Source organism: Phallusia mammillata, chromosome 2, assembly GCF_965637545.1.
Source record: "Phallusia mammillata chromosome 2, kaPhaMamm4.hap1.1, whole genome shotgun sequence".
NCBI lineage: Eukaryota > Metazoa > Chordata > Ascidiacea > Phlebobranchia > Ascidiidae > Phallusia > Phallusia mammillata.
This window is the reverse complement of record NC_137253.1, coordinates 16,592,387-16,614,233: the sequence shown is the minus strand read 5'-3', so window position 1 is coordinate 16,614,233 and position 21,847 is coordinate 16,592,387. Positions and strand designations below refer to the sequence as shown.

General features: G+C 36.4%; 2 protein-coding genes across 3 annotated transcripts; one reads left to right on the top strand and one right to left on the bottom strand.

Moving 5' to 3' along the window:
* Positions 1–2,686: 2,686 nt before the first annotated feature.
* On the top strand, positions 2,687–10,001 carry LOC145214057 (sperm surface protein Sp17-like). Of its 2 annotated transcripts, none has more exons than XM_080082492.1 (8): positions 2,687–3,311; positions 4,367–4,437; positions 4,505–4,611; positions 4,677–4,755; positions 4,813–4,908; positions 7,024–7,086; positions 7,201–7,297; positions 8,921–10,001. In XM_080082492.1, the coding sequence occupies exons 1-8, from the start codon at positions 3,182–3,184 to the stop codon at positions 8,944–8,946; spliced, it is 669 nt and encodes a 222-aa protein (XP_079938618.1). In that variant the 5' UTR covers positions 2,687–3,181; the 3' UTR covers positions 8,947–10,001. The 2 variants fall into 2 exon arrangements, with proteins under 2 accessions (XP_079938618.1, XP_079938617.1); XM_080082491.1 differs by lacking the exon at positions 2,687–3,311 and adding an exon at positions 3,342–4,198.
* Positions 10,002–10,246: 245 nt separating this feature from the next.
* On the bottom strand, positions 10,247–20,805 carry LOC145214056 (receptor-type tyrosine-protein phosphatase epsilon-like). Its single transcript, XM_080082490.1, has 20 exons — positions 20,527–20,805; positions 19,678–19,708; positions 19,126–19,166; positions 19,026–19,055; positions 17,912–18,338; positions 17,706–17,826; positions 17,552–17,650; positions 17,301–17,462; positions 17,119–17,226; positions 16,863–17,036; positions 16,674–16,803; positions 16,448–16,605; positions 16,285–16,385; positions 16,081–16,217; positions 15,755–15,831; positions 13,728–13,857; positions 13,494–13,633; positions 13,143–13,317; positions 11,422–11,591; positions 10,247–11,360 (listed from the first exon to the last, which is right to left on the bottom strand). The coding sequence occupies exons 1-20, from the start codon at positions 20,582–20,584 to the stop codon at positions 11,004–11,006; spliced, it is 2,826 nt and encodes a 941-aa protein (XP_079938616.1). The 5' UTR covers positions 20,585–20,805; the 3' UTR covers positions 10,247–11,003.
* Between the last annotated feature and the right edge of the window lie 1,042 nt (positions 20,806–21,847).

Sequence of the window (21,847 nt, the reverse complement as noted above, 5' to 3'; positions counted from 1 at the left end):
CTCCATGTGATCCTTCAGGATAGTGTCCCCTGCTTCTACTCTGAACTGCAGTAGGTCGAAGCAAAGTATATATAAAACCAGGGAGTCGAACCGGAACTGAACCCGAACCCGCGAACCGGTTTGAGCGGTTAATTTCATTAAACCCGAACCGAACCCGAACCGCTAATTACTATTTTCTGAAAACCCGAACCGGAGTTGAACCCTATATTTTGTTTGGCGTTGGACCCGAACCGGAACTGAACCAGTAAAATGCAATTTGTTTGATATTTTCTGATTTTTTCAAAACAGCGCACTGGTGAATACACGAGATAACACTTATAGGGCGTGTCAAAAATAACAGGGCACGGTCAAAATTCTTGTGGAGTTTGCTAAGGTCAGGTAGATTTTTTAATTGAAACGAATGAAAATTTGAACCGGTTTAAAAACGGCAAACCGGTTCGGACCGGATAATTTGCCCAAACCGGAACAAAACCCGAACCCGAAAATATACATTTTTAAAAACCTGAACGGAACCCGAACGCTTAAAAACAAATCGAAGTGAACCCGAACCGAACCTGAACCTATATGACAAGCGGTTCGACTCCCTGGACACAAGTAGTCCAACCCATTGTTACGCGATAGAGCCGCATGGACGACATTTTGTGTCCAAATTAATACACAGGGTTGCCATCGGCTTGAAACCAAAAATAGGGATTTGATCAGTAATTGTTGAAAATAAGACAAAAGAAGGACTCAAGTCAAAAATAAGGACATTTCTTAGAAATAAGGACAATAAACTTTTCTAAGAAATAGCCCTTAAAAATAAGGACAAATCTTAGAAATAAGGACGGTATGGCAACCCTGTTAATACAGCAGGTATGGGGGGAAACCCATAAATTTTCCGATTTTTACAAACTGGTGCGCGAAATTGATAGGCAAAATCGAATAAAACTTTTGGTTTCTAACATTTGAGCGTGATAATGCACGCTGAATGCAATATTTTAAAGTTACAAGAAAAATAAGCGGCAAAATTTACATGAAACAAAGCAATTTAGCTTTTAATATTACGGTGAAATGTTAGAACCCGAAATTTTCATTCAATTTGGCGAATCAAATTCGCGTTTAAGATCTCCAGTTTGTAAATATCAGACAATTTTTGTGTTATTTTCCTCTACCCATAGTATCATTTTGGACACAAAATGGCTCCATAGGCTTTATTGCGTAACAATAGGTTGGACAACTTGTGTTTTATACAGACTTGGGTCGAAGAAGTTGCCCGAAGTACTTTCCTTCCCCCTCAGTGTAATGTCATGACTGCAGCAAAACAGAATGCTGGATAGGATAGGAAGAAGTTTCTTACGTTTTTTTGTGACTACTTTGTCAACTGCTTCATCCATTTGACTGAAGATTGACACCTCTGGGTTTTGCACGGCGTTGAGAAAACCTGTACAATATTGCAATGCGCCTTTGTGCCGGGAGGAAGCCATGTGGTTTCTCGCGCATTCATTAAAATCTTTACACTTAATAAAAGGGGTCACAACAAACGCGCCCATTTTGCCTCGATGCAATGGTTGAGGAAATAACACACAATACTTGCACAGAGCACCTTTTAAAACACTTGAATAGGCCAGCCATGGAGAATATTGGTCTATCCACGCGTGGCGGAATGAGCGGGAGTCATGAGAATCGCTGTTATAATTGTATTCATTTGGTGGAACATATGGGTTGATTCAAAGGTCGTATCGTTGATCATCAGTCAAACGTTTTGTAAACTTTACGTATAGTCCTACGTCCCTATCTTGAGGCAGGTGATTGGCTACTTTCGCAGGTGGTGTTTGGGGTGGATCTTGATTGCTTATGGTAACTAACTGGTTGTCCACTCTAATCTGCTTTGCTGGTTTGGTAAGCGTTACTGGTGTAAACTTATCATCTTCATTTTTCTCTGACTTACGTTTATTTAAAAACTTTCTGATATACATCGTTCCTGCCAACAAAAATACTAAACTTTTATCTGCAAGCGAAAAACAACACCAGCTAAACAATTAACCCCGTCAAACGCACAAATTGTAACTGTAACATAATAGTTTTAGGCTATACAACAGATTAAATGAATCAAGCACATCTGTCCTAATTTGAATAAATTTAAAGCACTCTCTCTTGACCAAACGCGTATAACAAACCAGTGTTAGACAGAAAAAAATACGGACAAAACCTATGTGTTCCCTTCATAGAAGGGGGCCCATAGTTAGTGAAACTAGTGTTGCTGTACAGCTGCCGTTTGTGTTAGACAGTTTACAACATTGTTGTAAATTAATGGTGCCATACTGTATAGATTATAGACTATAGAGTGTTTATGTACAGACTGAAATTAGTGACTATTGTCATGATACATTTAATTTGGCGTTGAAGCTAAACCGAACCGGTAAAAATGCAACCTGCATTACTTTTTGTAATCGTCACCACGATTTTATTGCAAGTCTATTTAAAACACAAGTTGTCAAACCCATTGTTACGCAATATAAAGCCTATGGAGCCATTTTGTGTCCAAACTGATACATCGGGTGAAGGAAAATAACCCACAAATTGTCTGACTTTAACAAACTGGAGAGCTTAAACGCCAATTTGATTCGCCAAATAGAAGGAAAATTTTGGGTTCTACCATTTCAACGTAATATTAAAAGCTAAATTGCTTTGTTTCATGTAAACCAGTGTTTCTCAACCTGGGGGTCGCGACCCCCCAAGGGGTCGCCAAGCACTTTTGAGGGGATCGCGGAGACGCAACCGAACACGGAATTATTTTATCTGTATCAAAAAAACTTTCCCTGTGACTTTTGTTTAGCATATAGTAACTCACACGACCGTTTGATTTAGAACGGGCGCAACAATATTTGCGATTGTATACTTCTATAATTGCGGGTTTTGGTTTTTCTTAACATAAAAAAAAACACGAAATAGTGAAATAGTTAGTGAAAAATAGGCGTTTTCCGGAATACAGCAAAACGCCGAACTATTGCAGCCACGTTAGATTGCAAATGTGTGATGAACACAATCAACACATGCTGGTAGTCAAACTTCCTGTGTGTGTGCGTGTGTAAAGGGGTCGCGTGGTGTTAGAAAATCTCTAAAGGGGGTCGCATAGTAAAAAAGGTTGAGAACCACTGATGTAAACTTTAAATATTTCATGTAGACTTTGATTCAAACAATGCGGGCACTGAAGAATATACTGCGTGTGATGACAGCTAGTACGGGGCGTTTCAAATGTCAAAAAGGACGAATGCAGTCAATGTCAATGCACAGCCAAATTTCTTTAAGAGTTGAAGTTCATGGAAATAGTAAGTAAGTAGAGTAGAATTAAATTTAAACAAAATGGAAGTTAAACCAGTTCGGACCGGATATTTTGCTTCAATCGAAACAAAAGTACGAAAACCAAACCCGAAAATAGTTTTTTAAAACTGAAACCGAACCCCTAAAAACAATAGATAGTGTATTTTGTTTGAATTTATTTTTACAAGTAAGAAAAAATGCATGCTAGTAACAAATCTACATTGTATCGCACATTGTTTGGTTTTTGGAATACAATAGATTATTATGAATTTTGCCCCTTAATTTTTTTTATTTGAACTTTGACATGAATTGTTGCCATGACATTTTTATTTTCATTTTTTTGGCAATGGCACGCCGGTTAGCCATTCAAACAAACATAGTGAATAATTCTGAATTTAGTTGCATTTTTTGCTTTTGTTTGACGTTTTCAAAGATGCTATTGTTACAGGAATAAATTAGTTCCTGCCTTCCTGGCTGTTCAACTACCATCATACGATTGCATTTGCAGATGTTATTAATAATTTCAGCCCAAAACCGTCAACAGAACAACAGTCAACACAATATCTCTCGAACTACATCGATACAAGTCATTTTGGGACTTGATTAAACATCAAGTGACATTTAAAAATCACATCAGTCGTGTTTATCAGTGTATATACTAGTTTTTGTAATTTTGATTTATGACCAGATTAAAAATTGGCCATATATTTTCAGTGTAATTGTAAATCGTGAAAAATGTTCAGGCCAATCCCATATAGTTCAAATAGTCTTAATGTCCCCAAAGGATTTGCGGTTTTATTGGAAAAATTAGCAACAGAAGTTTTAAGGAATCAACCATTGGACATTGTTTCTTTTTCTGCCAAATATTTTGTACAGCTATTGGAAAATAGAAATGGTATAATTAAAGTATTGAAAGCTACTTGTACTAACTAGCTTGAAAATCTGTTCCTTTACTAATAAAAATGAACAAAATTTGTTTAATATTACATTTAAAAGTAAAGTAAAACACATCAAATAATGCTAACATTAAATTCTAACATGTAGCTTATTATTAATTTATCAGAAACAAGTGAAGACATAACACTCTGTGATAAGGAATTTGAACATAGAACCTTTAATGATGGACACTTTGGTGTAAGAATTATTGTTAACTGCTTTTAAAAGTTTGGCTTTGTGAGAATTTGTAACACTGCCTTTTTAGACAAATCAAGCATTAGAAAGAAACTCTAAGAATGAAGAACGATCTGTTATTAAAATTCAATCAGTTTACCGAGGTCACATGTCACGAAAACAAACAGAGAGACTAAAGTTTGTTTCTTTTAATTTTTTAAAGTTACATTTTTTTACAAATTTAATAATTATTTTTGTTCTAGGAGAAAACAAAATGTTGCTGCGCAAACAATTCAAAATCGTTACAGAAGTCATAAACAGAATCAACAATCAAAAGAAAAGGTTAATAACTGTAATGTATTTTAAACTAATGACTAAAATTGCCATGAAATTTGTCAGACACAAACAACTGAAAGAAAAACAGAAACTGCTGCCATTAAGATTCAAGCAAATTTTCGTGGATATGCTGTTCGAAAAAAAGCTGTACAAAAAAAGGTTGGAAAATATTTCTTAAACTGCACAAAAATGCAATTTGTTTTGTTTTTTTGTAATTCCAAGGTTTGAAAATTGAAGGTGTAGCTTTGAAACTAGCAAAAAACATGGCAATCTGGTGGAAATAATCAAAATATCAGAAATGAGATTGCCATTAAAGTAATGCAAAGCATTTTGATACATTGATTAGACTAAAAAAAACAACATTATCAGCAACATAATGCATATTTATGTACACAGAAAGGAGAAGAGCGTAATCAGTTATGTAATGCATATTTAGTTTCAGTCCATCTACCTGAATACTTACGCCTCCAAAAATAATAAAAATGTAACAGATGTTGTGTCCACCACTGCAGTTCTAGTTAAATTTACTTTGTGTCTATCAATGCTTTGTAAGTGCTTGGGCAGTTCCAATTTTCATCAGATTGGTTGCTCATTTATTCTCCCAACACACAAGCCCAGGTATCACATTTAAACAAAAGTTGTTGCGACACATGAAGAAATTTTCTTACAAAAACAAACAGCATCAATCTGATGAAAACTGGAATTGACCAGTACCTTTAAAGCAATGCTATACACAATTTAAACCTGAGGTAATGGCCACAACGTCAAATCACATGTGATTTTGTTTTTTGATTCACTACATATCTAGGAACGTGGTTGAAAATAAATATGGATATAACATCCATTTCCCTGCTACTTTTCGGTACATGATTGTTCATGCTTGTCTAAACTGCCCTTCTCCTTGTACAATATCAGTAAACTAATATTGTTTGTGACATATGTGATTAACATTTTTTTTCTTTAGTGTGTATACAAGCACACTGGTTTTGCTTGTCATGTATTATGTTACTGATGGAAAAAAGTTTATGCAACTTCAATGAAAATTCTTTAGGTACTTATCATGATTACTCAAACATGACTTAGTTGTGTTGCATTCACACAAAGCAAACTAATTTTGTTGCATTAATTTAAGTCGATATATTCAGGGTTGAAAAAATCCATCGAAGGTAAGAACGGGTTTTCTGTACTACCACTGTATTGAGTTTTACTAACACTTTTTCTAAAAAATGTAATGGTTTTACTAACAGTAACCTGTAATGAGGTTTTAAGGCAATTTAAAACAGCTTAATTATGGGTCCCCTTCCCTGAAGGGGACACATATTGATTTTACTCAAAATGTTGTTTTTTTCTTTTTTTTTCTTCTCCCCAAAGTTTGTCCGACTCGTTTTTCCATCAAATCCTTGATGGATTTGGATGAAATTTACACAGATGGTAGATGTAGTTATGTAGATGTGCATCCCACTTTGTTTTTGTTGATAACCCCAGTATTTACCCCGCTAGCCCCTAAAATGGGTATTTTTTCCCCGAAGTTTGTCCTACTCATTTTTCCATCAAATGTTTGATGGATTTGGCTGAAATTTCCACAGATGGTAGATGTAGTTATGTAGATGTGCATCCCACTTTGTTTGTCCGGATAACCCCAGTATTTACCCTGCTAGCCCCCTAAAAGGGGTGAGTTTGTAAACAATGTCAGAATTGGCTAAATTTTGGATAGCTTGTAAAGTATGCCAATTATCGTTATTGCGCCATTGCAGTTTGGGGGTTGTTAACAGCCCTTTGACGTCAGAAACATTAACGGTTGTTGCTCAAAACACCTCTAGTGGTTGAAATTTTGAAGGTTGGCAGATTGGACTGAAATTTTGCAGTACTATTGATTGAGTCATTGTGGTTTCCTACTTTTAAGTTTGTGTGTGTTGAACCTCCATTAGTTATCCTACTAGCCCCCTAAAATGAGTTTTTTAATTTAAATAGTTTTTACTCCATATAGCATATTTAAATATGCACAGTACCAATCACTGTGTTTGTCTTCACAATACCAAACTTACTCATTGTTATCTATTGAAATGCATTATCTACAACTTTGCCATGAGTTTTTGCCTGCAGAAACAACCAAGGTTATAAAAAACGATGGCTAATATGGGACCCAATACAAAATAAGCATAGAAAACATATTTATGTTTTAAAATAGATCATAGTGTATGTGCAAGCCACCCTTCTAGTTTTGTTTGTATTCCTGAAAAACACTTGAATTTATTAGTTTTGTTTTATTTTTAGAAAGAAATGTCAGCAACAAAAATACAAGCAACTTACCGTGGTCACATCATCAGACAGTCTTTGGTAGGATGTTTTTAAATTAGGGTGTTATGTATTTCACGGAAAAAAAAACTTTATTAAAAACAAAAAAAATCATAAACAAAGACCAATTTTAACTGAAAATGTTTTTTACCCAAGAGAAAACAGGATGATGCTGCACTAAAGATTGAAAAATCGGCCATAAAAATACAGAGCACTTATCGTGGTTATAAAGTCAGAAAAGGTTTGAAAGAAGGTGTGTATTTTGCTAAATAAGATGTAAGGATCTTTCATAACCTGTGATACTGTATAGTCAGATGGTAGGTCAGAATCTAAATGTGCTGATGCCAAAGCATGCGTGCCATGGTCAAAATTTGCATCTGCCATTTTAAGTAGCTTTGAAACGTTTTTACTTGTAGAAAAATAATTATTAAGAGTGGAAAAATGCTGCCCTGATCAGTTCCAATTTTCATAAATTATGCAATTGACCCTTCCTTTTCCATAGAGCAGCTAACACAGGAACTCATGGTACAGAAGGTTTGCTAAATACGAAAAGAGCGCAGTTATTGTAACTACAGAGGCTGTTCGGCCTGTTTGCGGCTAATGAATGCAATGTGCTGCTCAATGCGTTAAATTTGAACGCAATCAAAAACTTGAAGTCTACGTTGTTAATGCGAGTAAACTCTTTATGACACTTCAAAACAACTTTTGTAATATGAAAGCTGAACAGTGCACCTAATATTATGCAGACAACGTGGCTCGTGTTAGCGAGAGGTTTTCAACTGGTGTCCGCAGGAAATCTATTAATTGTACTAGTGTTCCATGGAACACCGGTCGAAAGTTACTGGTTTAAAACAATGATCGTAAATAGCTTTTTATTTTTATTTATGAAGGTGATTGTGCACTATCAGCAATTTGATTCTTCCATCGTGATTTGCTTCAGTCGTAGTTGTTATGTGTAATAATAAGACTCGTTTTGTAATTGTAAGAATGTAATTGCGTGGGAGGTCGCTGCTTAAGTATACAATACAGTAGTTGAGTGTAAGCTTGACTATTTTATTGCATTATTATAAAATTGCGTTTGGTGTTTTGCAAAATTATTTTAATGCAGAAAGTGTTCTGTGATTATAAAAGGTGTTTAAAACACCAACATGTCGTGAGGTATCGTCGATGCGCTTATTTAACTCTTCGAAGTTTAGGAGCTTTATAACTTTTTTTAGTGCATAAAGCGAACGCGATCAAGTTTATGTTATCATTAGAAAGGGGGAATTTTCCAAACCGAATTAAATGACGTCTGTGAACATCGAGCTTGGAGAGTTTTAAAATAGTTTATGAGCCCCGCCTCATTTTTTTCTTGTACTAACATTTTTTCCTATTTAATGATTTATGAGTTTATGTGGTTGGAAAATGGATACAGTAAATTTGCACGAGTCTCAGCATTGACTAGCAACCTGAGAAACTCATGATGATGTCCCAAATACACCGTATTTTCCGTGTACCAGTGGCGTATGTTAAAAGTTGATTTTGTTTCTGCAAACAGAACTTTGGTATGCACTCACCAGTAAGAGAGTTTTATACTTTTGACATTATACTAACTGTCCTTTTTTGACTTTAAACAACAACTATACCAATAACTCGTTTGCTTGTTCCCAGGAATGTGTTCACGTTAGGACGGGTACGTTTTAGCCTCTGCCCAATTGTTGAAAAATATAAAAAAAAGTGTGTTTGCAAAACAACGCTCAAATCCTCGTTTCTTAAAATGCAGCTGCTGGAATAGAAATTTCACAACTTTTTGGGAGTTTGTTAATTAAGGGTGTTTTCTGCGACTAAATGTAGGTTGCAGGTTATAATTGATGCCAACTTACCATGTTATTTGCAGGCAAAGCAAGCACAGAGGTCCAATGAGCTGGAAGTATGTCGTATTGAAAAGGCAAAAGCTGAGACCTGTGAACATAAGCTTTTCCCTACTTTTATAGCTATCATGTACGACGTTGTTTTGAAAAAAAAAACGAATGTAAACTTTTAAAATAGTATTGTCAACTAGATAAAAACTTTTCAAATCTCTTACTTTTCCATTACATACCTACTTTTAATTGTTACCCACACCTTTGCACCAATACTTTATTGTACATATTTTGTTATTGCCTCTGTAGTTGTTCACTGTGTTTCTCTTATCAGTTTAATATGACTTGACTGATACGTCAGCTACTGATGGTCAGTAGTCGAGTAAGCAAATACTTGTCGAATACTAACTGTGATAATATTTTTGCTTGGTGTTGGGGTTCACGGGTGAAATAGCTCATAGATAAATTCCCCAATTATTCTGCAAACTTGCAAATCACTACTGTGGTTATTTTACCATTACTTTTTTAAAATTTATGCTTACTAATTACGCAACATTAAATCGCAACTTTTGCGGTGTTTCTGTATTTTGAGTGTGCGTGTACTGTGTTTTAAGTTTACCAATCAAATGGCAACCACCTAATTGTGGGACAGTGGGCTAAATAACGCACAGAAAAGACACTGTAGCATATTATCGGGGTGATGCACATTATTCCGTTTCCGTGTATTACGTTTCACATGTATCAAGCAAATACCAACAGCCTGTTGGTATGTAAACAAAAAATTACCTTGCCTACTGGCCAGGACTGAGTTTATTATGGTGGGTTTAGATTATTAATAATATGTCGCTTCTATTATAATGATGAACAACCGTATATACTAGTGGTTTCCTAAAATTTAGTGACGGCACGTGTTTTGTGCTGGCAATTTAGCTAATTTGAGTTTAACTGCAAGCAATTCTTTTTATCCGTTTGCGCTATTCGGATTACGTTTCATCATGTTGACGGATATTATGAAGACATTGTTTTTTTCTGTGTCGTTTGCATGTAAAAACGTTGCAGGATGTATTTACATTTTCGCGTGCTAAATAAACAAATGCGCGTTGCCGGAACTTCAAACTTTTTGAGATCTCACCCAGTTGATCCATACCGGCTGTAAAATTTTAATTCCTAATGTTAAAAATTGAATAATAACTTAATATGCAACTATAACGAAAAATGAACCAAACGTCTTGGCCGAATTTTTTACTGTTTTAATTTCTGACATTATCTGGACGTAAATCTTTGTTTTCTTTTAGGGGTGAAACAGTAACGATCTTTATGACTATGGGCTTCTCATTTTTGTCGAGACGCACAAACCTGTGTACAAAATCCTGTGTATATTAAAGACGAAGCCAAAACATGACAGTGTATAGCATCGCAACAATTTAAATCTGAAGTGGCGACCTCGTGATTGGACAATAAAATAAAATGAATACAGCAACAATAACAGATACATAAACTACTAAACAGTTAAAAGTACAATCCCGACTGGACTTTGTCTGAAGCCCGATTACATTTTTTGTGTGGTCAGCAAATTTGAAAAAAAGTCTACGGTACCTCCAATGCACTGCTTAATGGCGTTTGTTAACAGAAACAGAATAATATATTAATGGAGATCAAGTCGATGTGCAATAAGTCTGACTTTGCATATTTAAGTAAATAACAGTGGTTGGACACATACGTTCGCTTTTAAGTGGATGAAAGAACAAGCATTTTTTGTACAGCAAAAACTTTGTATAAAAAAGCAAAATGCAGTTGTTAACGGTATACTATAAACATGTATCTTATATATTTTTTTGGAAAAGTTGTTTACTCAAACTCGCGTCTGCAAAAGGTTCAAATTGTAAAATATTGTTTTTATTAAATGCTCTGTAGGACCAAACATGAAGCAATACATGTAGGTATTTCGGTTTCTTCGAGAAAGGACGTATAGCAAAGTTTTATTATCAGGATATTCTAGCATTTTGCGAAAATCAAACTATAGTAGGCCCAAGTAAAAACCAGTACATAGGGGTCTTAACAAAAAGGCCATGATTTTTAAGTTACAAAAACACAAAAAACGCAATGTGTTAGCACTGATTAGATGTTCTGCTTATTTTCATTAACTATTTCGAAGTCACTCGATGAATTGGAACTTGCTGCGCTGTCTTGAACTTCAGGAGTTGCAATTGCATCTGCAAGAAGTGTTGGGTCGACCAGAGGCACGTCCGAATCGTAACTTTCGTTTTTGTGCGAACTTTCTATTTCGACTTCTGATGGGGCGTTGGAAGATGTTGAACCCACCATAAGCGTGTTATTCATTGATCCCAAGTTATCCTTGCCACCAATCACGTTCGACAATGCGGAATGTGTCACAGCAGTAGTTTGCAACGCAGTGGCATTTTGTTCATTTGTCAATGGTGGAAGGCTGCTTACCATTGTGTCCGAGTCCTCAACCTAAATTCAACACATGACAAAAATTTAAGCTCCATTTCCTTAAACCATTTATGCAACAAACCTGGTTAGACTCTAGGTATTGTAACAGGGAGATGTAGCAGAAATAATACTGCTCCTGTGTTTGAATCATATGTGGTCTTTGTTCTCGAAGGTATCTTACTGTTTGAAATACGTCAACAAGTCCCTCACAATCTGCTTGATCAATGAGGACGGCAAGGGCACAAAATACTCCTGTAAAATTAAGTTTGGGTGAGTTTTAATAATTAAATTGGTTCAATATAGGCTACAAACGAAAACAGTTTCAATCCTTTAAAAGATTACCAGAGGATTTTTTTTTCACAATGCCGGTCAATTTTTACTTGACCAATAGGGAAGAAGTGCAGTTAAAGTGCCTCGGTTCCCGCAAACTCTACATCAGGGTTATTCAACGGGGGCGATTACGTCTACCGAGGGGGCGATTTTACTTCAAAGGGGGGCGATTTCAACATTACTGATTGTTTTAATATGTACAAGAACTGTGAGACTCAGCTAACTTTAACTTACAAGCAGATATAATTCGTGTTGCTGACAAACACCAGGGATAAGGGACGCATAAGCTTAAACATGCTGCTATTTGAATACATTGTGTTTACTGGTGATTGTTTGTACTTTGTGTGATCTCGAGAGCAAGGTTGGGCATTTAATTTGCCACACGGGACACTTAACTGAGGCTATGTATGGTGACGGGCCATACTTTTTTAATACAGCGGTAATGAGCTTTACCTCAAACTTGTTTCGCTTTCACACTTCTTACAACCGCTTCCTTAACTGCGAAGTATTTGTATCATTTAGGATTCTCCTCTACAGAGTAATGGACCATTGTTTTCAACAAAAAAGGCGATTATTTGCGCATAATCGTAATATTGTTTTGTCTATGATGTAATAAATCTTAACAAATCTTGGATGCGTTAGTTAGAAGAATTGCGTGAAATGGACCTTGCGTGTTGTAGTAACAATTAAATTAGGTTTTAGCTGTTAACTGAAGCTTTCGTGTTGCTGGATGAATCTAACCGCCCACGTCTGCTCAAAAAGCAGAACTTTTGTACAAATAACCATCTCATAGGGGGGCGATTTGGAGACAATGCCTTAATAAGGGGCCATTGAGCCAAAAAGGTTGAAGACCCCTGCTCTACATCATTGTACACACACCGGAAATACTGGTGGATTGCGGTGTTATACACTGACTGTTAAAGTTTTACGTGCGGCTTGTTAGCTATTTAGACAATTATAGGTCAAGCTGCACGGCGAGGAAAACTAAAGTAGCAAAATTATGCTATACCATCTTTTTTTTACCTGAACAAGAATTACATGATAAGTTTATGTCTAAAATTAAACAAAACAAAGAGTCACATAATAAAAGGAACAGTTTTAGTAATTTATTCAAACTGTCCACAGCAGGGCTTGCCACTGAGCAACTGACGATTACTGTTTACCTTTTTGAACTAAAGTATAAAACAGTAAATTATTGGTTTAAAACAGAGTCATTCAGTTTCGGGTAAAGGGATATAGGGCTAGGCTATATTTAGCCCAATGAATGACATGGTTGTATGATAATTTTTTACTAAAATCTAACAAACACAAGCATGAAAAATGTTTTACTGTTTAGTTTAGTAGCTAGCTCAAGAATTACCCGCTGCATGGGACTGAAAATGAATATTTTTAAAATTGTGCCCAACATTTTATGCCAAAAGTGACTATCTCAGTCTATAACTAATAAACCACTTTAAAAGTAAACGTTTTTACCTGTTCTCCCACCGCCGCTACTACAGTGCACTAAAATAGGTTCAGTCACAACTGACTTGATGTTCAATCTATTAATGATTTCAATAAGCCCTTGTGCATCTTTTGGGGAACCACCACCAACATCGGGCCAACCTTTATAGTGGAACTGGCGAACTTTCCTCTCCTCGCCCATTTGCTGCAAAACGTTTAGGCTAGGGCATTACAAATTTCAAAAAATAATGCTGAAATGATACTTGGATTGCAACTGGACTACTTTAAATATCTTTATTCTCAATTAGAATATGAGAAAAGTGTGTAACGTAAAAATTCTTATTTCAGTAGAAAAATTGTTTTATTTAGTTAGTTGCTTACTTGATTGTTGGTTACAATGAGTTCACGGACAACATAGTCCACTATATCATCATCGTCCTGGGAAGCAAGTGAGACCTTAAAATTATCGACTGTTAAATTGTTCTCCTTGTTTGGCCAATAGCAATAGCAGGTTGAATGTCCTAAACAAAAAATGATGAGAAAATTGATAACTAAAAAAGTTTTGGTAAAGTTATACTCTCTAAAAAACAGCTCAGAAAATTGTCGAGTACCGACCTTTTTCTTCCAGTCTTGTCAACATGACAAGGTTAGTCACATGGTTTTGCCAAACCATTGTCCAAAAGTCGTGAACAGTGTCAGGTAGGGGGCCTTGTGTAGCAATGAAAGTTTTTTTGCCACGAAATCCCTTTAAATAAATGTCAAAACTAAACAATTGGGCTTAGAGGTAATAAAGCAGTGGTTCTTAACCTTTTTATCACGGCCGAACCTCTACGATATACTTCAGCCTTTGGTCGAACCCCAAAGTTACATCATCTAACCCAAAGCCCATTCCCTTTGTTTGGTGGGTCGTAATTAGTTTTTGTTTAAGCGTAGTGGCAACAGTTACTGTTTGTTATTTTGTTAAATTCTGACATAATAATACAAGCAACTTGTTTCAGGGTTGCTTTAATTCCGGCAATTTTTATTTTTACCAAAATCAAGCATTGTATTTTTAGCATCTGTACACAAATATGAAAAATATTAAGTAATACGTTTTTGCTGCCAACAAAATGTCGTTGTTTTTCTGCTCACGAGCAACGCTCACAGTGCTCTTTGTTGCGTCAAAAAAAGAAAACAAAACCTCAGTGCAGGGGTGCACAACCATTTTGCTTTTTTGTTTTAAAATACTTGGTATATATATATATCATCTATTAGATTCTTTTACGGTGTAGCTGCAGCGCGTTTCTCATATCTCCACCAACTGTGCCCTCTACTTTGTCGCGCTTTTTAACGTCTCAACGTTGCGCAGGGGTGACACTAAAACGCTGAATGGGCGGGACGGGCGGGATGGGCGGAATGGAGGGCGGGACGTCGCGGAAGATGGCGGGACGTCGTGAAAACCGCTAAATATCGGGTTAAATTGCTGACGGTTGGAGCTATTAAGGTTGGGATAAGGTTTTATAATAGTAAATCATTAAAAAAAATTCCGCCGAACACTACATTCCGCGCCCGAAACGTCCCGCCATCTCCCGCGACGTCCCGCCATAGCATTTTTGCCTAATGTCAGGAAATAGTTGAATAAGTTTTAGGCAGGGACATTTTTTGATTCATATACTATTATAAAACCTCAACCTAACCCTAACAGCACTAACCGTCAGCAATTTACCCGATATTGAGCGGTTTCCGCGACGTCCCGCCCATCCCGCCCATTCAGCGTTTTAGTGTCACCCTTGCGCAGCTATCTCCGGCAAGGTGAATATTTTAGTGCAATTGTGTTACTACGATTTTTTTCACCGAGCAAAATAAACTCGACTCAACTCAACTCAACTCAACTCAACTCAACTCAACTCAACTCAACTCAACTCAACTCAACTCAACTCAACTCAACTCAATACCGCTCAAAAAGCCCAGATTAATTTCAAGTTGGTGCACAGACTGAGCTGCACAGTATAAAGATCAGTCCTAAGTGTTTATGATGTCATATTCGATATTGTGATGCTTGTGGTACCTGATTAGTTCGCATTTTTGCACACAATAGGCGTACAAAAAGTCTGACGCATATGGTTATTACGCTGGTAATATTCTTTTTAGTTCCGCAAAAACTGTTTAGAGCAGTTTACAAATCTAAATATTTAGCAAACGAGTTTTATTTGCGTCACGGCCGCCTGTACATATATTTTAATAAACATGTTCACGGCCGCACAAACACGACTCTGCGGCACCCCTGCCTTGGTGTAACTTTCCAGCGTTTTGATATTTGGCAAATGGAAATGCCATTTTAGCCACTATAGACCCTAAAGTTTGACAAAAACGAGTATTTGTATTATACTCCAAAAAGACCTTCGTCGAACCCCTGATTCGGCTTTGTCGAACCCCTGGGGTTCGATCGAACCCCGGTTAAGAACCACTGTTATAAAGTATATAGCAATTAACGAATAGTCCACTTCAGCTTGCTTTAAGCACTATACTAATAGCTGTTATTTTTTGCAAAGAGAAAGGAACAAGATGAACTACCAGTCACTTTAAATCAAATAAATATTGATGTAGTGTAGCACAAACAACCTTTTATCGAAATATATAATACAATAGAGTATATTACTTACGTCAATATATGACGCATTAATGTAATCCGAACGGTCATTTCCTGGTTTTCGCGGCAGCAATACACGGTTGAAATCGTCTGTTCGAATGTTAAAAACAAAACAAAATGTGGTAGACGTATTGGTATCAGGATATTGCTTTTTGAAAAACTCGCAAATAATATAGAGCCACGTAGTTACATGCCTGTGTAAAAGTCTAAGACATCTTTGTTTCGGGCAACTTTCTGAACATTTCCTGGATTATCATCAATACATGTGGCGCAACTTACGGCGTAATTAGACTTTTTACATAACACACAGCTCAAGAATCAAAATACAAATTTACTTACATGGCATTATTTGCAGCACTCGATTTTTTTTCAAACTTTTTCGTCCATGTTTAAGGTGGTCTTTGGCTAAGGGCATTTTTAGAAGTTTTTGGAATTCTATTTCAAGCTCTGTTTCCTCGCTAACATTTTTCCTCTCTCTGCAAGTTTTTAGCTCCATTAGTCTAACATTTTGTAACGGTATTTGCTCCTCGAGATAACACTCACCTCAGATCCTGTACTTGTTTCTTGAAACGACTTGTCGGAACTTCAGAACATTCGTATTTAATGTATTCCAACACTGCTTTGTGTGCAAATGCATATTGTGCCTACATTTTAAAGTTTAGATTTGTTGAAAATATTTTATTGTGTTGTAAATTAGTCAACTTACATCAGTTTGAACCAGCATCATTCTTTGTGTCCGCATGTGTGTAAGAAAACTGTACAGGTCCGTTTTTCCTTCCACCTTGAGTTGTTCAATAGTAGCGTCAATTAAGATATATGTTCCAGTTCTTCCAACACCCGCACTACAATGAATTACCGTCGGGCCTAAAGCGATATATTTTTTTTGCTAACTTGAATCAATTGTTGGTACGAGCTATAGTAACAGTATTAACCTGCATCTTCGGGTGTCTGTGCTACAATTCTTCGTCGAAACTGAAGGAGATGGGAAGCGTTGCCTGGAACACCAAAATCTGGCCAAGCGACATAATGATATTGATAGACTGTACGCACAGCCTCTTGTAGCTGCAACAACATTTAAATAAAAAAACAAAAGTCGTAACAGCCTAAAAATATGCACTCACGTAGGTTAGCTGAAAGGTGCGTATCACGTAGAAACCCCTTTCCTGCATGTCCACCATTTGAACTGTGTAGTTTCCGTAAGTTTGTGTCCCAAAATCACCTTGTTGGCTATCAGAATTTTCAGGCCAGTACTGGTGACATTTAACTTTGTTCTGCTGTTCTACAAGTCTTGTAACCTAAAGCAGAGAACGTAGTAACTAAACAGTACCGTTAAACTAAAGTTTTGAAATTCTGTTCCTATGCATTAATTATGCTTACCATAATTATGACATGTGAATTTTGCTCCCACACCATTTTCCAAAAGTCGTTAAATGTTTCCTCTTTTGGTCCCTGGCAAGCAATCCACTGTTTGTCCTTCATATATCCCTGGAAACAAGAAAAAGTAAATGTACTCTATTTAAGGTTAAAACTTAGCTAACTGTGCCTATGATAGCTCTTACCGATATAAAATTTGCATTAATGTAATCAGAATATGGGTCGTTTGGTGTCTCAGAAAGTTTCACTCTGGTCAAATCGTATGGCAGGACATTGTCGTAACGGTTTTTGATCTTATTTTCTGAAATGACTGCTGCAGATTTTTCGCTTGTTCCCGGGTCTATGGACTGTGGATAAAACATCGAAAAAGTTTATTTGAAATAAGCTAATCCTACAGAGTGTCAAATATGTACGATATATGTTTAAAAATCCTTACCATAAACTCCATTCTGAAATGACGGTTATCATCCGCTGATTTTTTCATATAATCTGCTTCAAAATCGGCTGCATTTATTGCCATCTGCCCAACCACATACTACAAAAGAAAAAAATGTTGTACAAAATCAAATTTTAGAGTGGCCTTCAGATACCTTATGCTTTCCATACAGGCTCCTCCTGTTTGTTAATCTAGTGTTGGAAGTGACTTCCAGAGGAATGCTTTCGCTGTCTGCGGTGCGATACTTCGCACACCATGGAAATTGCTTGTTGTTGCTTTGTAGGTAAAGAAAAACTAATTCAGTTTTGAATATTATTACAAATAAAAGAAAAATATGATACAAACTTCATGTAGGCTTACCAGTAATAATATAGCACAACTGCAAACAGAATAATTGCCACAGCAAGGAAGACCAAGCACCCAATTAAAATATTTGTTGTATTCGAAACTGGTCCCGGGTCGGGATTCGTTGTGGTCGTGGTGGTGGTTGTAGTTGTCGGTGGTGTTGTTGTTGTCGGCTGTGTTGTTATTGTCGGCTGTGTTGTTGTTGTTGTCGGTTGTGTTGTGGACGTTGTGGTTGTTGTGGTTGTCTTCGTGGTCGTCGTTGTGCTTGCCGTCGTGGTTGTATTCGAAGGTGATGTTGTGACAGCTCCTGTTGCAGATGAACTTGTTGTTGGACTGAGCGTAGTGACCGTAGTTCCATTTGTAGTCGTTGGAGTGGTGAACGTAGTAGGTACTTCGGGAGTACTGTTAGCTGTTGATTGGTTGGTGATGTTGAAAACTGTTACTTCAAAAGTTAAAACCATTTGATTAGACTATGCTAATAGACTATGCATCCTATATCGGACTGATCATAAATATTTGCGTTATACGTTGTAAGGTAATTGTCCAACATAACTTACAGTGATTATATAGTTTTTCTGCAACGTTCTGCAAAGTACAGTTTTACTATTATAGTACATTAGTCATCATTTGATAGAATGGAATGGTCCCTGGTATTTTAATACAGATAAAATAGTGCTTAAGTGATTTCCAACAATTAAGTGGCATGAACATTATTGGCACGTGTAAATAACCGACAGTCATTACATAATTCCCACCCCTTTAGTATCTCATACATTCCTTTCCTAAAATCTTCATGAATCCGTTTTTCTTACTCAACTTTTATTTATTCATCTGGAGGAGGTTTGAAAACGATAAGTGGGCCCTAAGATTTGTCTTGATAGTTCAGCGCCACTTTGATGTACGCGAGTCATGCTTTCGGTCTAGTATTAAAATACCTCTCTGACACAGTGTATGTTACCAACAATAAAGCAGAAAAAAACTGATTCATATGTACTTTGCATTAATATACCCACTTAAACCCACGAATTTACAGCAAGCACATTAAAACAAACTCTGAATTTTTCGGGCACTAAAAATAGATCATTTTGCATGTAAATCGACAATCATTTATCGCCCTGTAAGAATTTACCTGTAGGATCATATGGTATCGTTGTTTCACCTGAAATAATAACAATAAATTATCCCACGCATTCAGCAAAAAAAATAAACATTAAATCAAAGTCAATTACCGGCGGAAGTTGTAAGTAAGTTCGAAGTAGTCTCAGAAACTCTGCATGGATACATGAATAGGTTAAACATGAACTATTAAACCGAAGAAAGCAAAACTTAATTTACAGTTACGTATAGTGTATATTGCGTGTATCGAAACACAAGATCAGCAGTGGTGACAAACACCGGATACACCAACGTTGACGCCTCATCCCACTCTAACCCCACACAATACACAGCAGATAAATCACTAGGCAGGGAATGTCCAGGCTGCTCTGTATGAGTCAGGCCATGATTTCATCTAGTCTACTGCTCTGACGCATTTTCTTGGTAAGCCCGTGTCAGTGTACTTACACACAAAATTGTAAATTGGTGTGCAAAACACAAGCTCATGTTTCTTGTTTATGTCTAATACAGACTTTTGTTGTTTTTCTATACGGCGTCAGGATTTTTTTTGTTCTCTTAGGTACGTGACCATAGTTTAAAGGCTATTGAGCCACAAAAGTATAAATAAAGCACAAATATATCAAATTTAACCTATATAGTACTGCATTATAAACGAAATGTCTTACCCAGTTATTGTAGAAGTCGAAAATGCTCCACCTGAAAACAACAAGGTTTAAACTATACAAGACATAGGCATATATTGACTCGAGTTACGTCCGGGACATTTTACATTTGTCAGTACATTCAACATACATTACTTGTCCCAAAGCAATCTCTTCTCATCCTGACCAAAACGATTTTAAATTAATGGACTGCAGAATATTAGTGGCGGCGTTTTTATTTAGATTTTTCTAATGCCTGGGACTTGGACTCGATTCATGTCGTTTTGTAGATTTGCCTTAACTGGTTAAAATTACTGAAAGTTAACTTGTACTCAATACATAAATAATTTGATCAGATTTTAATAGTGAATAAATAGTTTTCCTAATCACGATGAGTTTTAAACAATGCCCTGAAGTATATATGTTTAAGTTAAATGCTAAATCTTTAGAATGCCAAAATGTTTACTGTTTTGCTAACTTAGGCAAATTAAGTCAAAATTTGGGTTATGTAAGTGAAATCGTGAAGGGTCACTCCCTAATTGTTTGTAATTGTACTCATAAACGTTATTATTTGTGATTGGATTTAACGCAATCGGCAATGGACCGAATCGGATTTATCTCCTATTTCAGTGCCTTGAGTGTCCCTAACACCCTCAAAGAACAACTTTGCTCTTCCGCTATTGTTGTACAGCTAACGTCAACTAGTCGACTGGCTGACCACATTGTATGGTATTAATAAAAATATTTCGTAAATGTTTTTCTTTAAAAAGCTTTGGAAGCAAGAAAAAACGTGATTTCCTTCTGAAGTACATTTTGTTACATACAGCTATTTCAACATGTGATGTTCACTATGCTATAAAGGTTTAAACTTACCAGACACCAATATAAGTATAAGATGAACCGAATACATCAACAGTTTGACGTTCTTCATTTTCAGCGCAATGTGCTGTCTTCAGTCCCGGTAATTAAATCTACATACCTGAAGACTACGCCCTTGTTCGTTCTATAAAGGGAACACCGATCAGTATTTCCTGGTTTCGGCTATGCGTTTGTAAAGCAGCAGTGGCCTGATTCAGCGGTTTCCTATTTACGCGGTCACTCACAAAACTTTTATTTGGTTACTTGATATTACATGTACATAAAGTTCATAAAGTTGCTAGACACTGGAGCGTCAATTACTAGAACTGTCGCTATTGCACTATCAACCATCGTACTTGCATCGGACGTATTTGCACTGCGTCACAATAACTTCCGGCCTGGATGCTTAGACGCGTTACTTCTTTGTATGACTTCGAAAGGTTGTGTAACTTCCAAACCGTACCACAGGAGAGCAAACTAAAACATTGCACAAAAATCACTACGTGTACACGTATGCACTTTTTTCTGTGATGTTCTCGATCCAAGGTTTAGTTAAAGTAGGTCATTTTTCCGACAATTGCAGAAGTCGAGCCTTGCATGTCATTGGACCACAGATTATAACATAATCAAATCCACAAACATGCAGTTCCGAATCAAGTGTTAATTGGTCAGGTTACCGTGATCTAAACTAGTTACAGTGCAACCGCCATATCTTGTTGTTATACAGCTGCGCAATGCCGGATTGACACACAATTTGCAAAGCTCATGGTCGCCACTGTAGGCTACGTGTTTGTACTACAACTTTGCTGACAATGCGTTTTTATTTTTTTATTTTTTAAGTCCATCTGCACGTTGTCGATCTTCAATAAACGTAGAAAAATAACAAAAAAATGTTTAAAAATTGTGACGGCATAACGGTATAACCAGAAAAAACAAAGGAAGTCTTCCTTTCACCAAGATTAAGGCACTTACTTTTTTCGTAGAAAGAAACACTAGTTCTTCCACTATAAATATTGTTTTTTTAAACTTAACAAAAAAACACAAACCCATGATCTATGAGAAATGACTCATGTGGACATTGCTTCGAATTAAACGTATTTCAACGTTACCATATTTTGTACGCTTGTTTTTTGTCAGCTTTAACCTCTGAATAATTTCATTAGAATTGATCCGTTTTGGGGTAGGGTGATATCACTGTTCTACGTAAAATATTGAAAATAGCTTTAATTGAGTTTTACGTTGGAAGAAGGCAAATATGAGGCTATATATTCTCACATCAATCCGCTTTTCAAAATTACTTTGCCCCTTGGAGTAAAGCTTCAAATTTATAATAAAG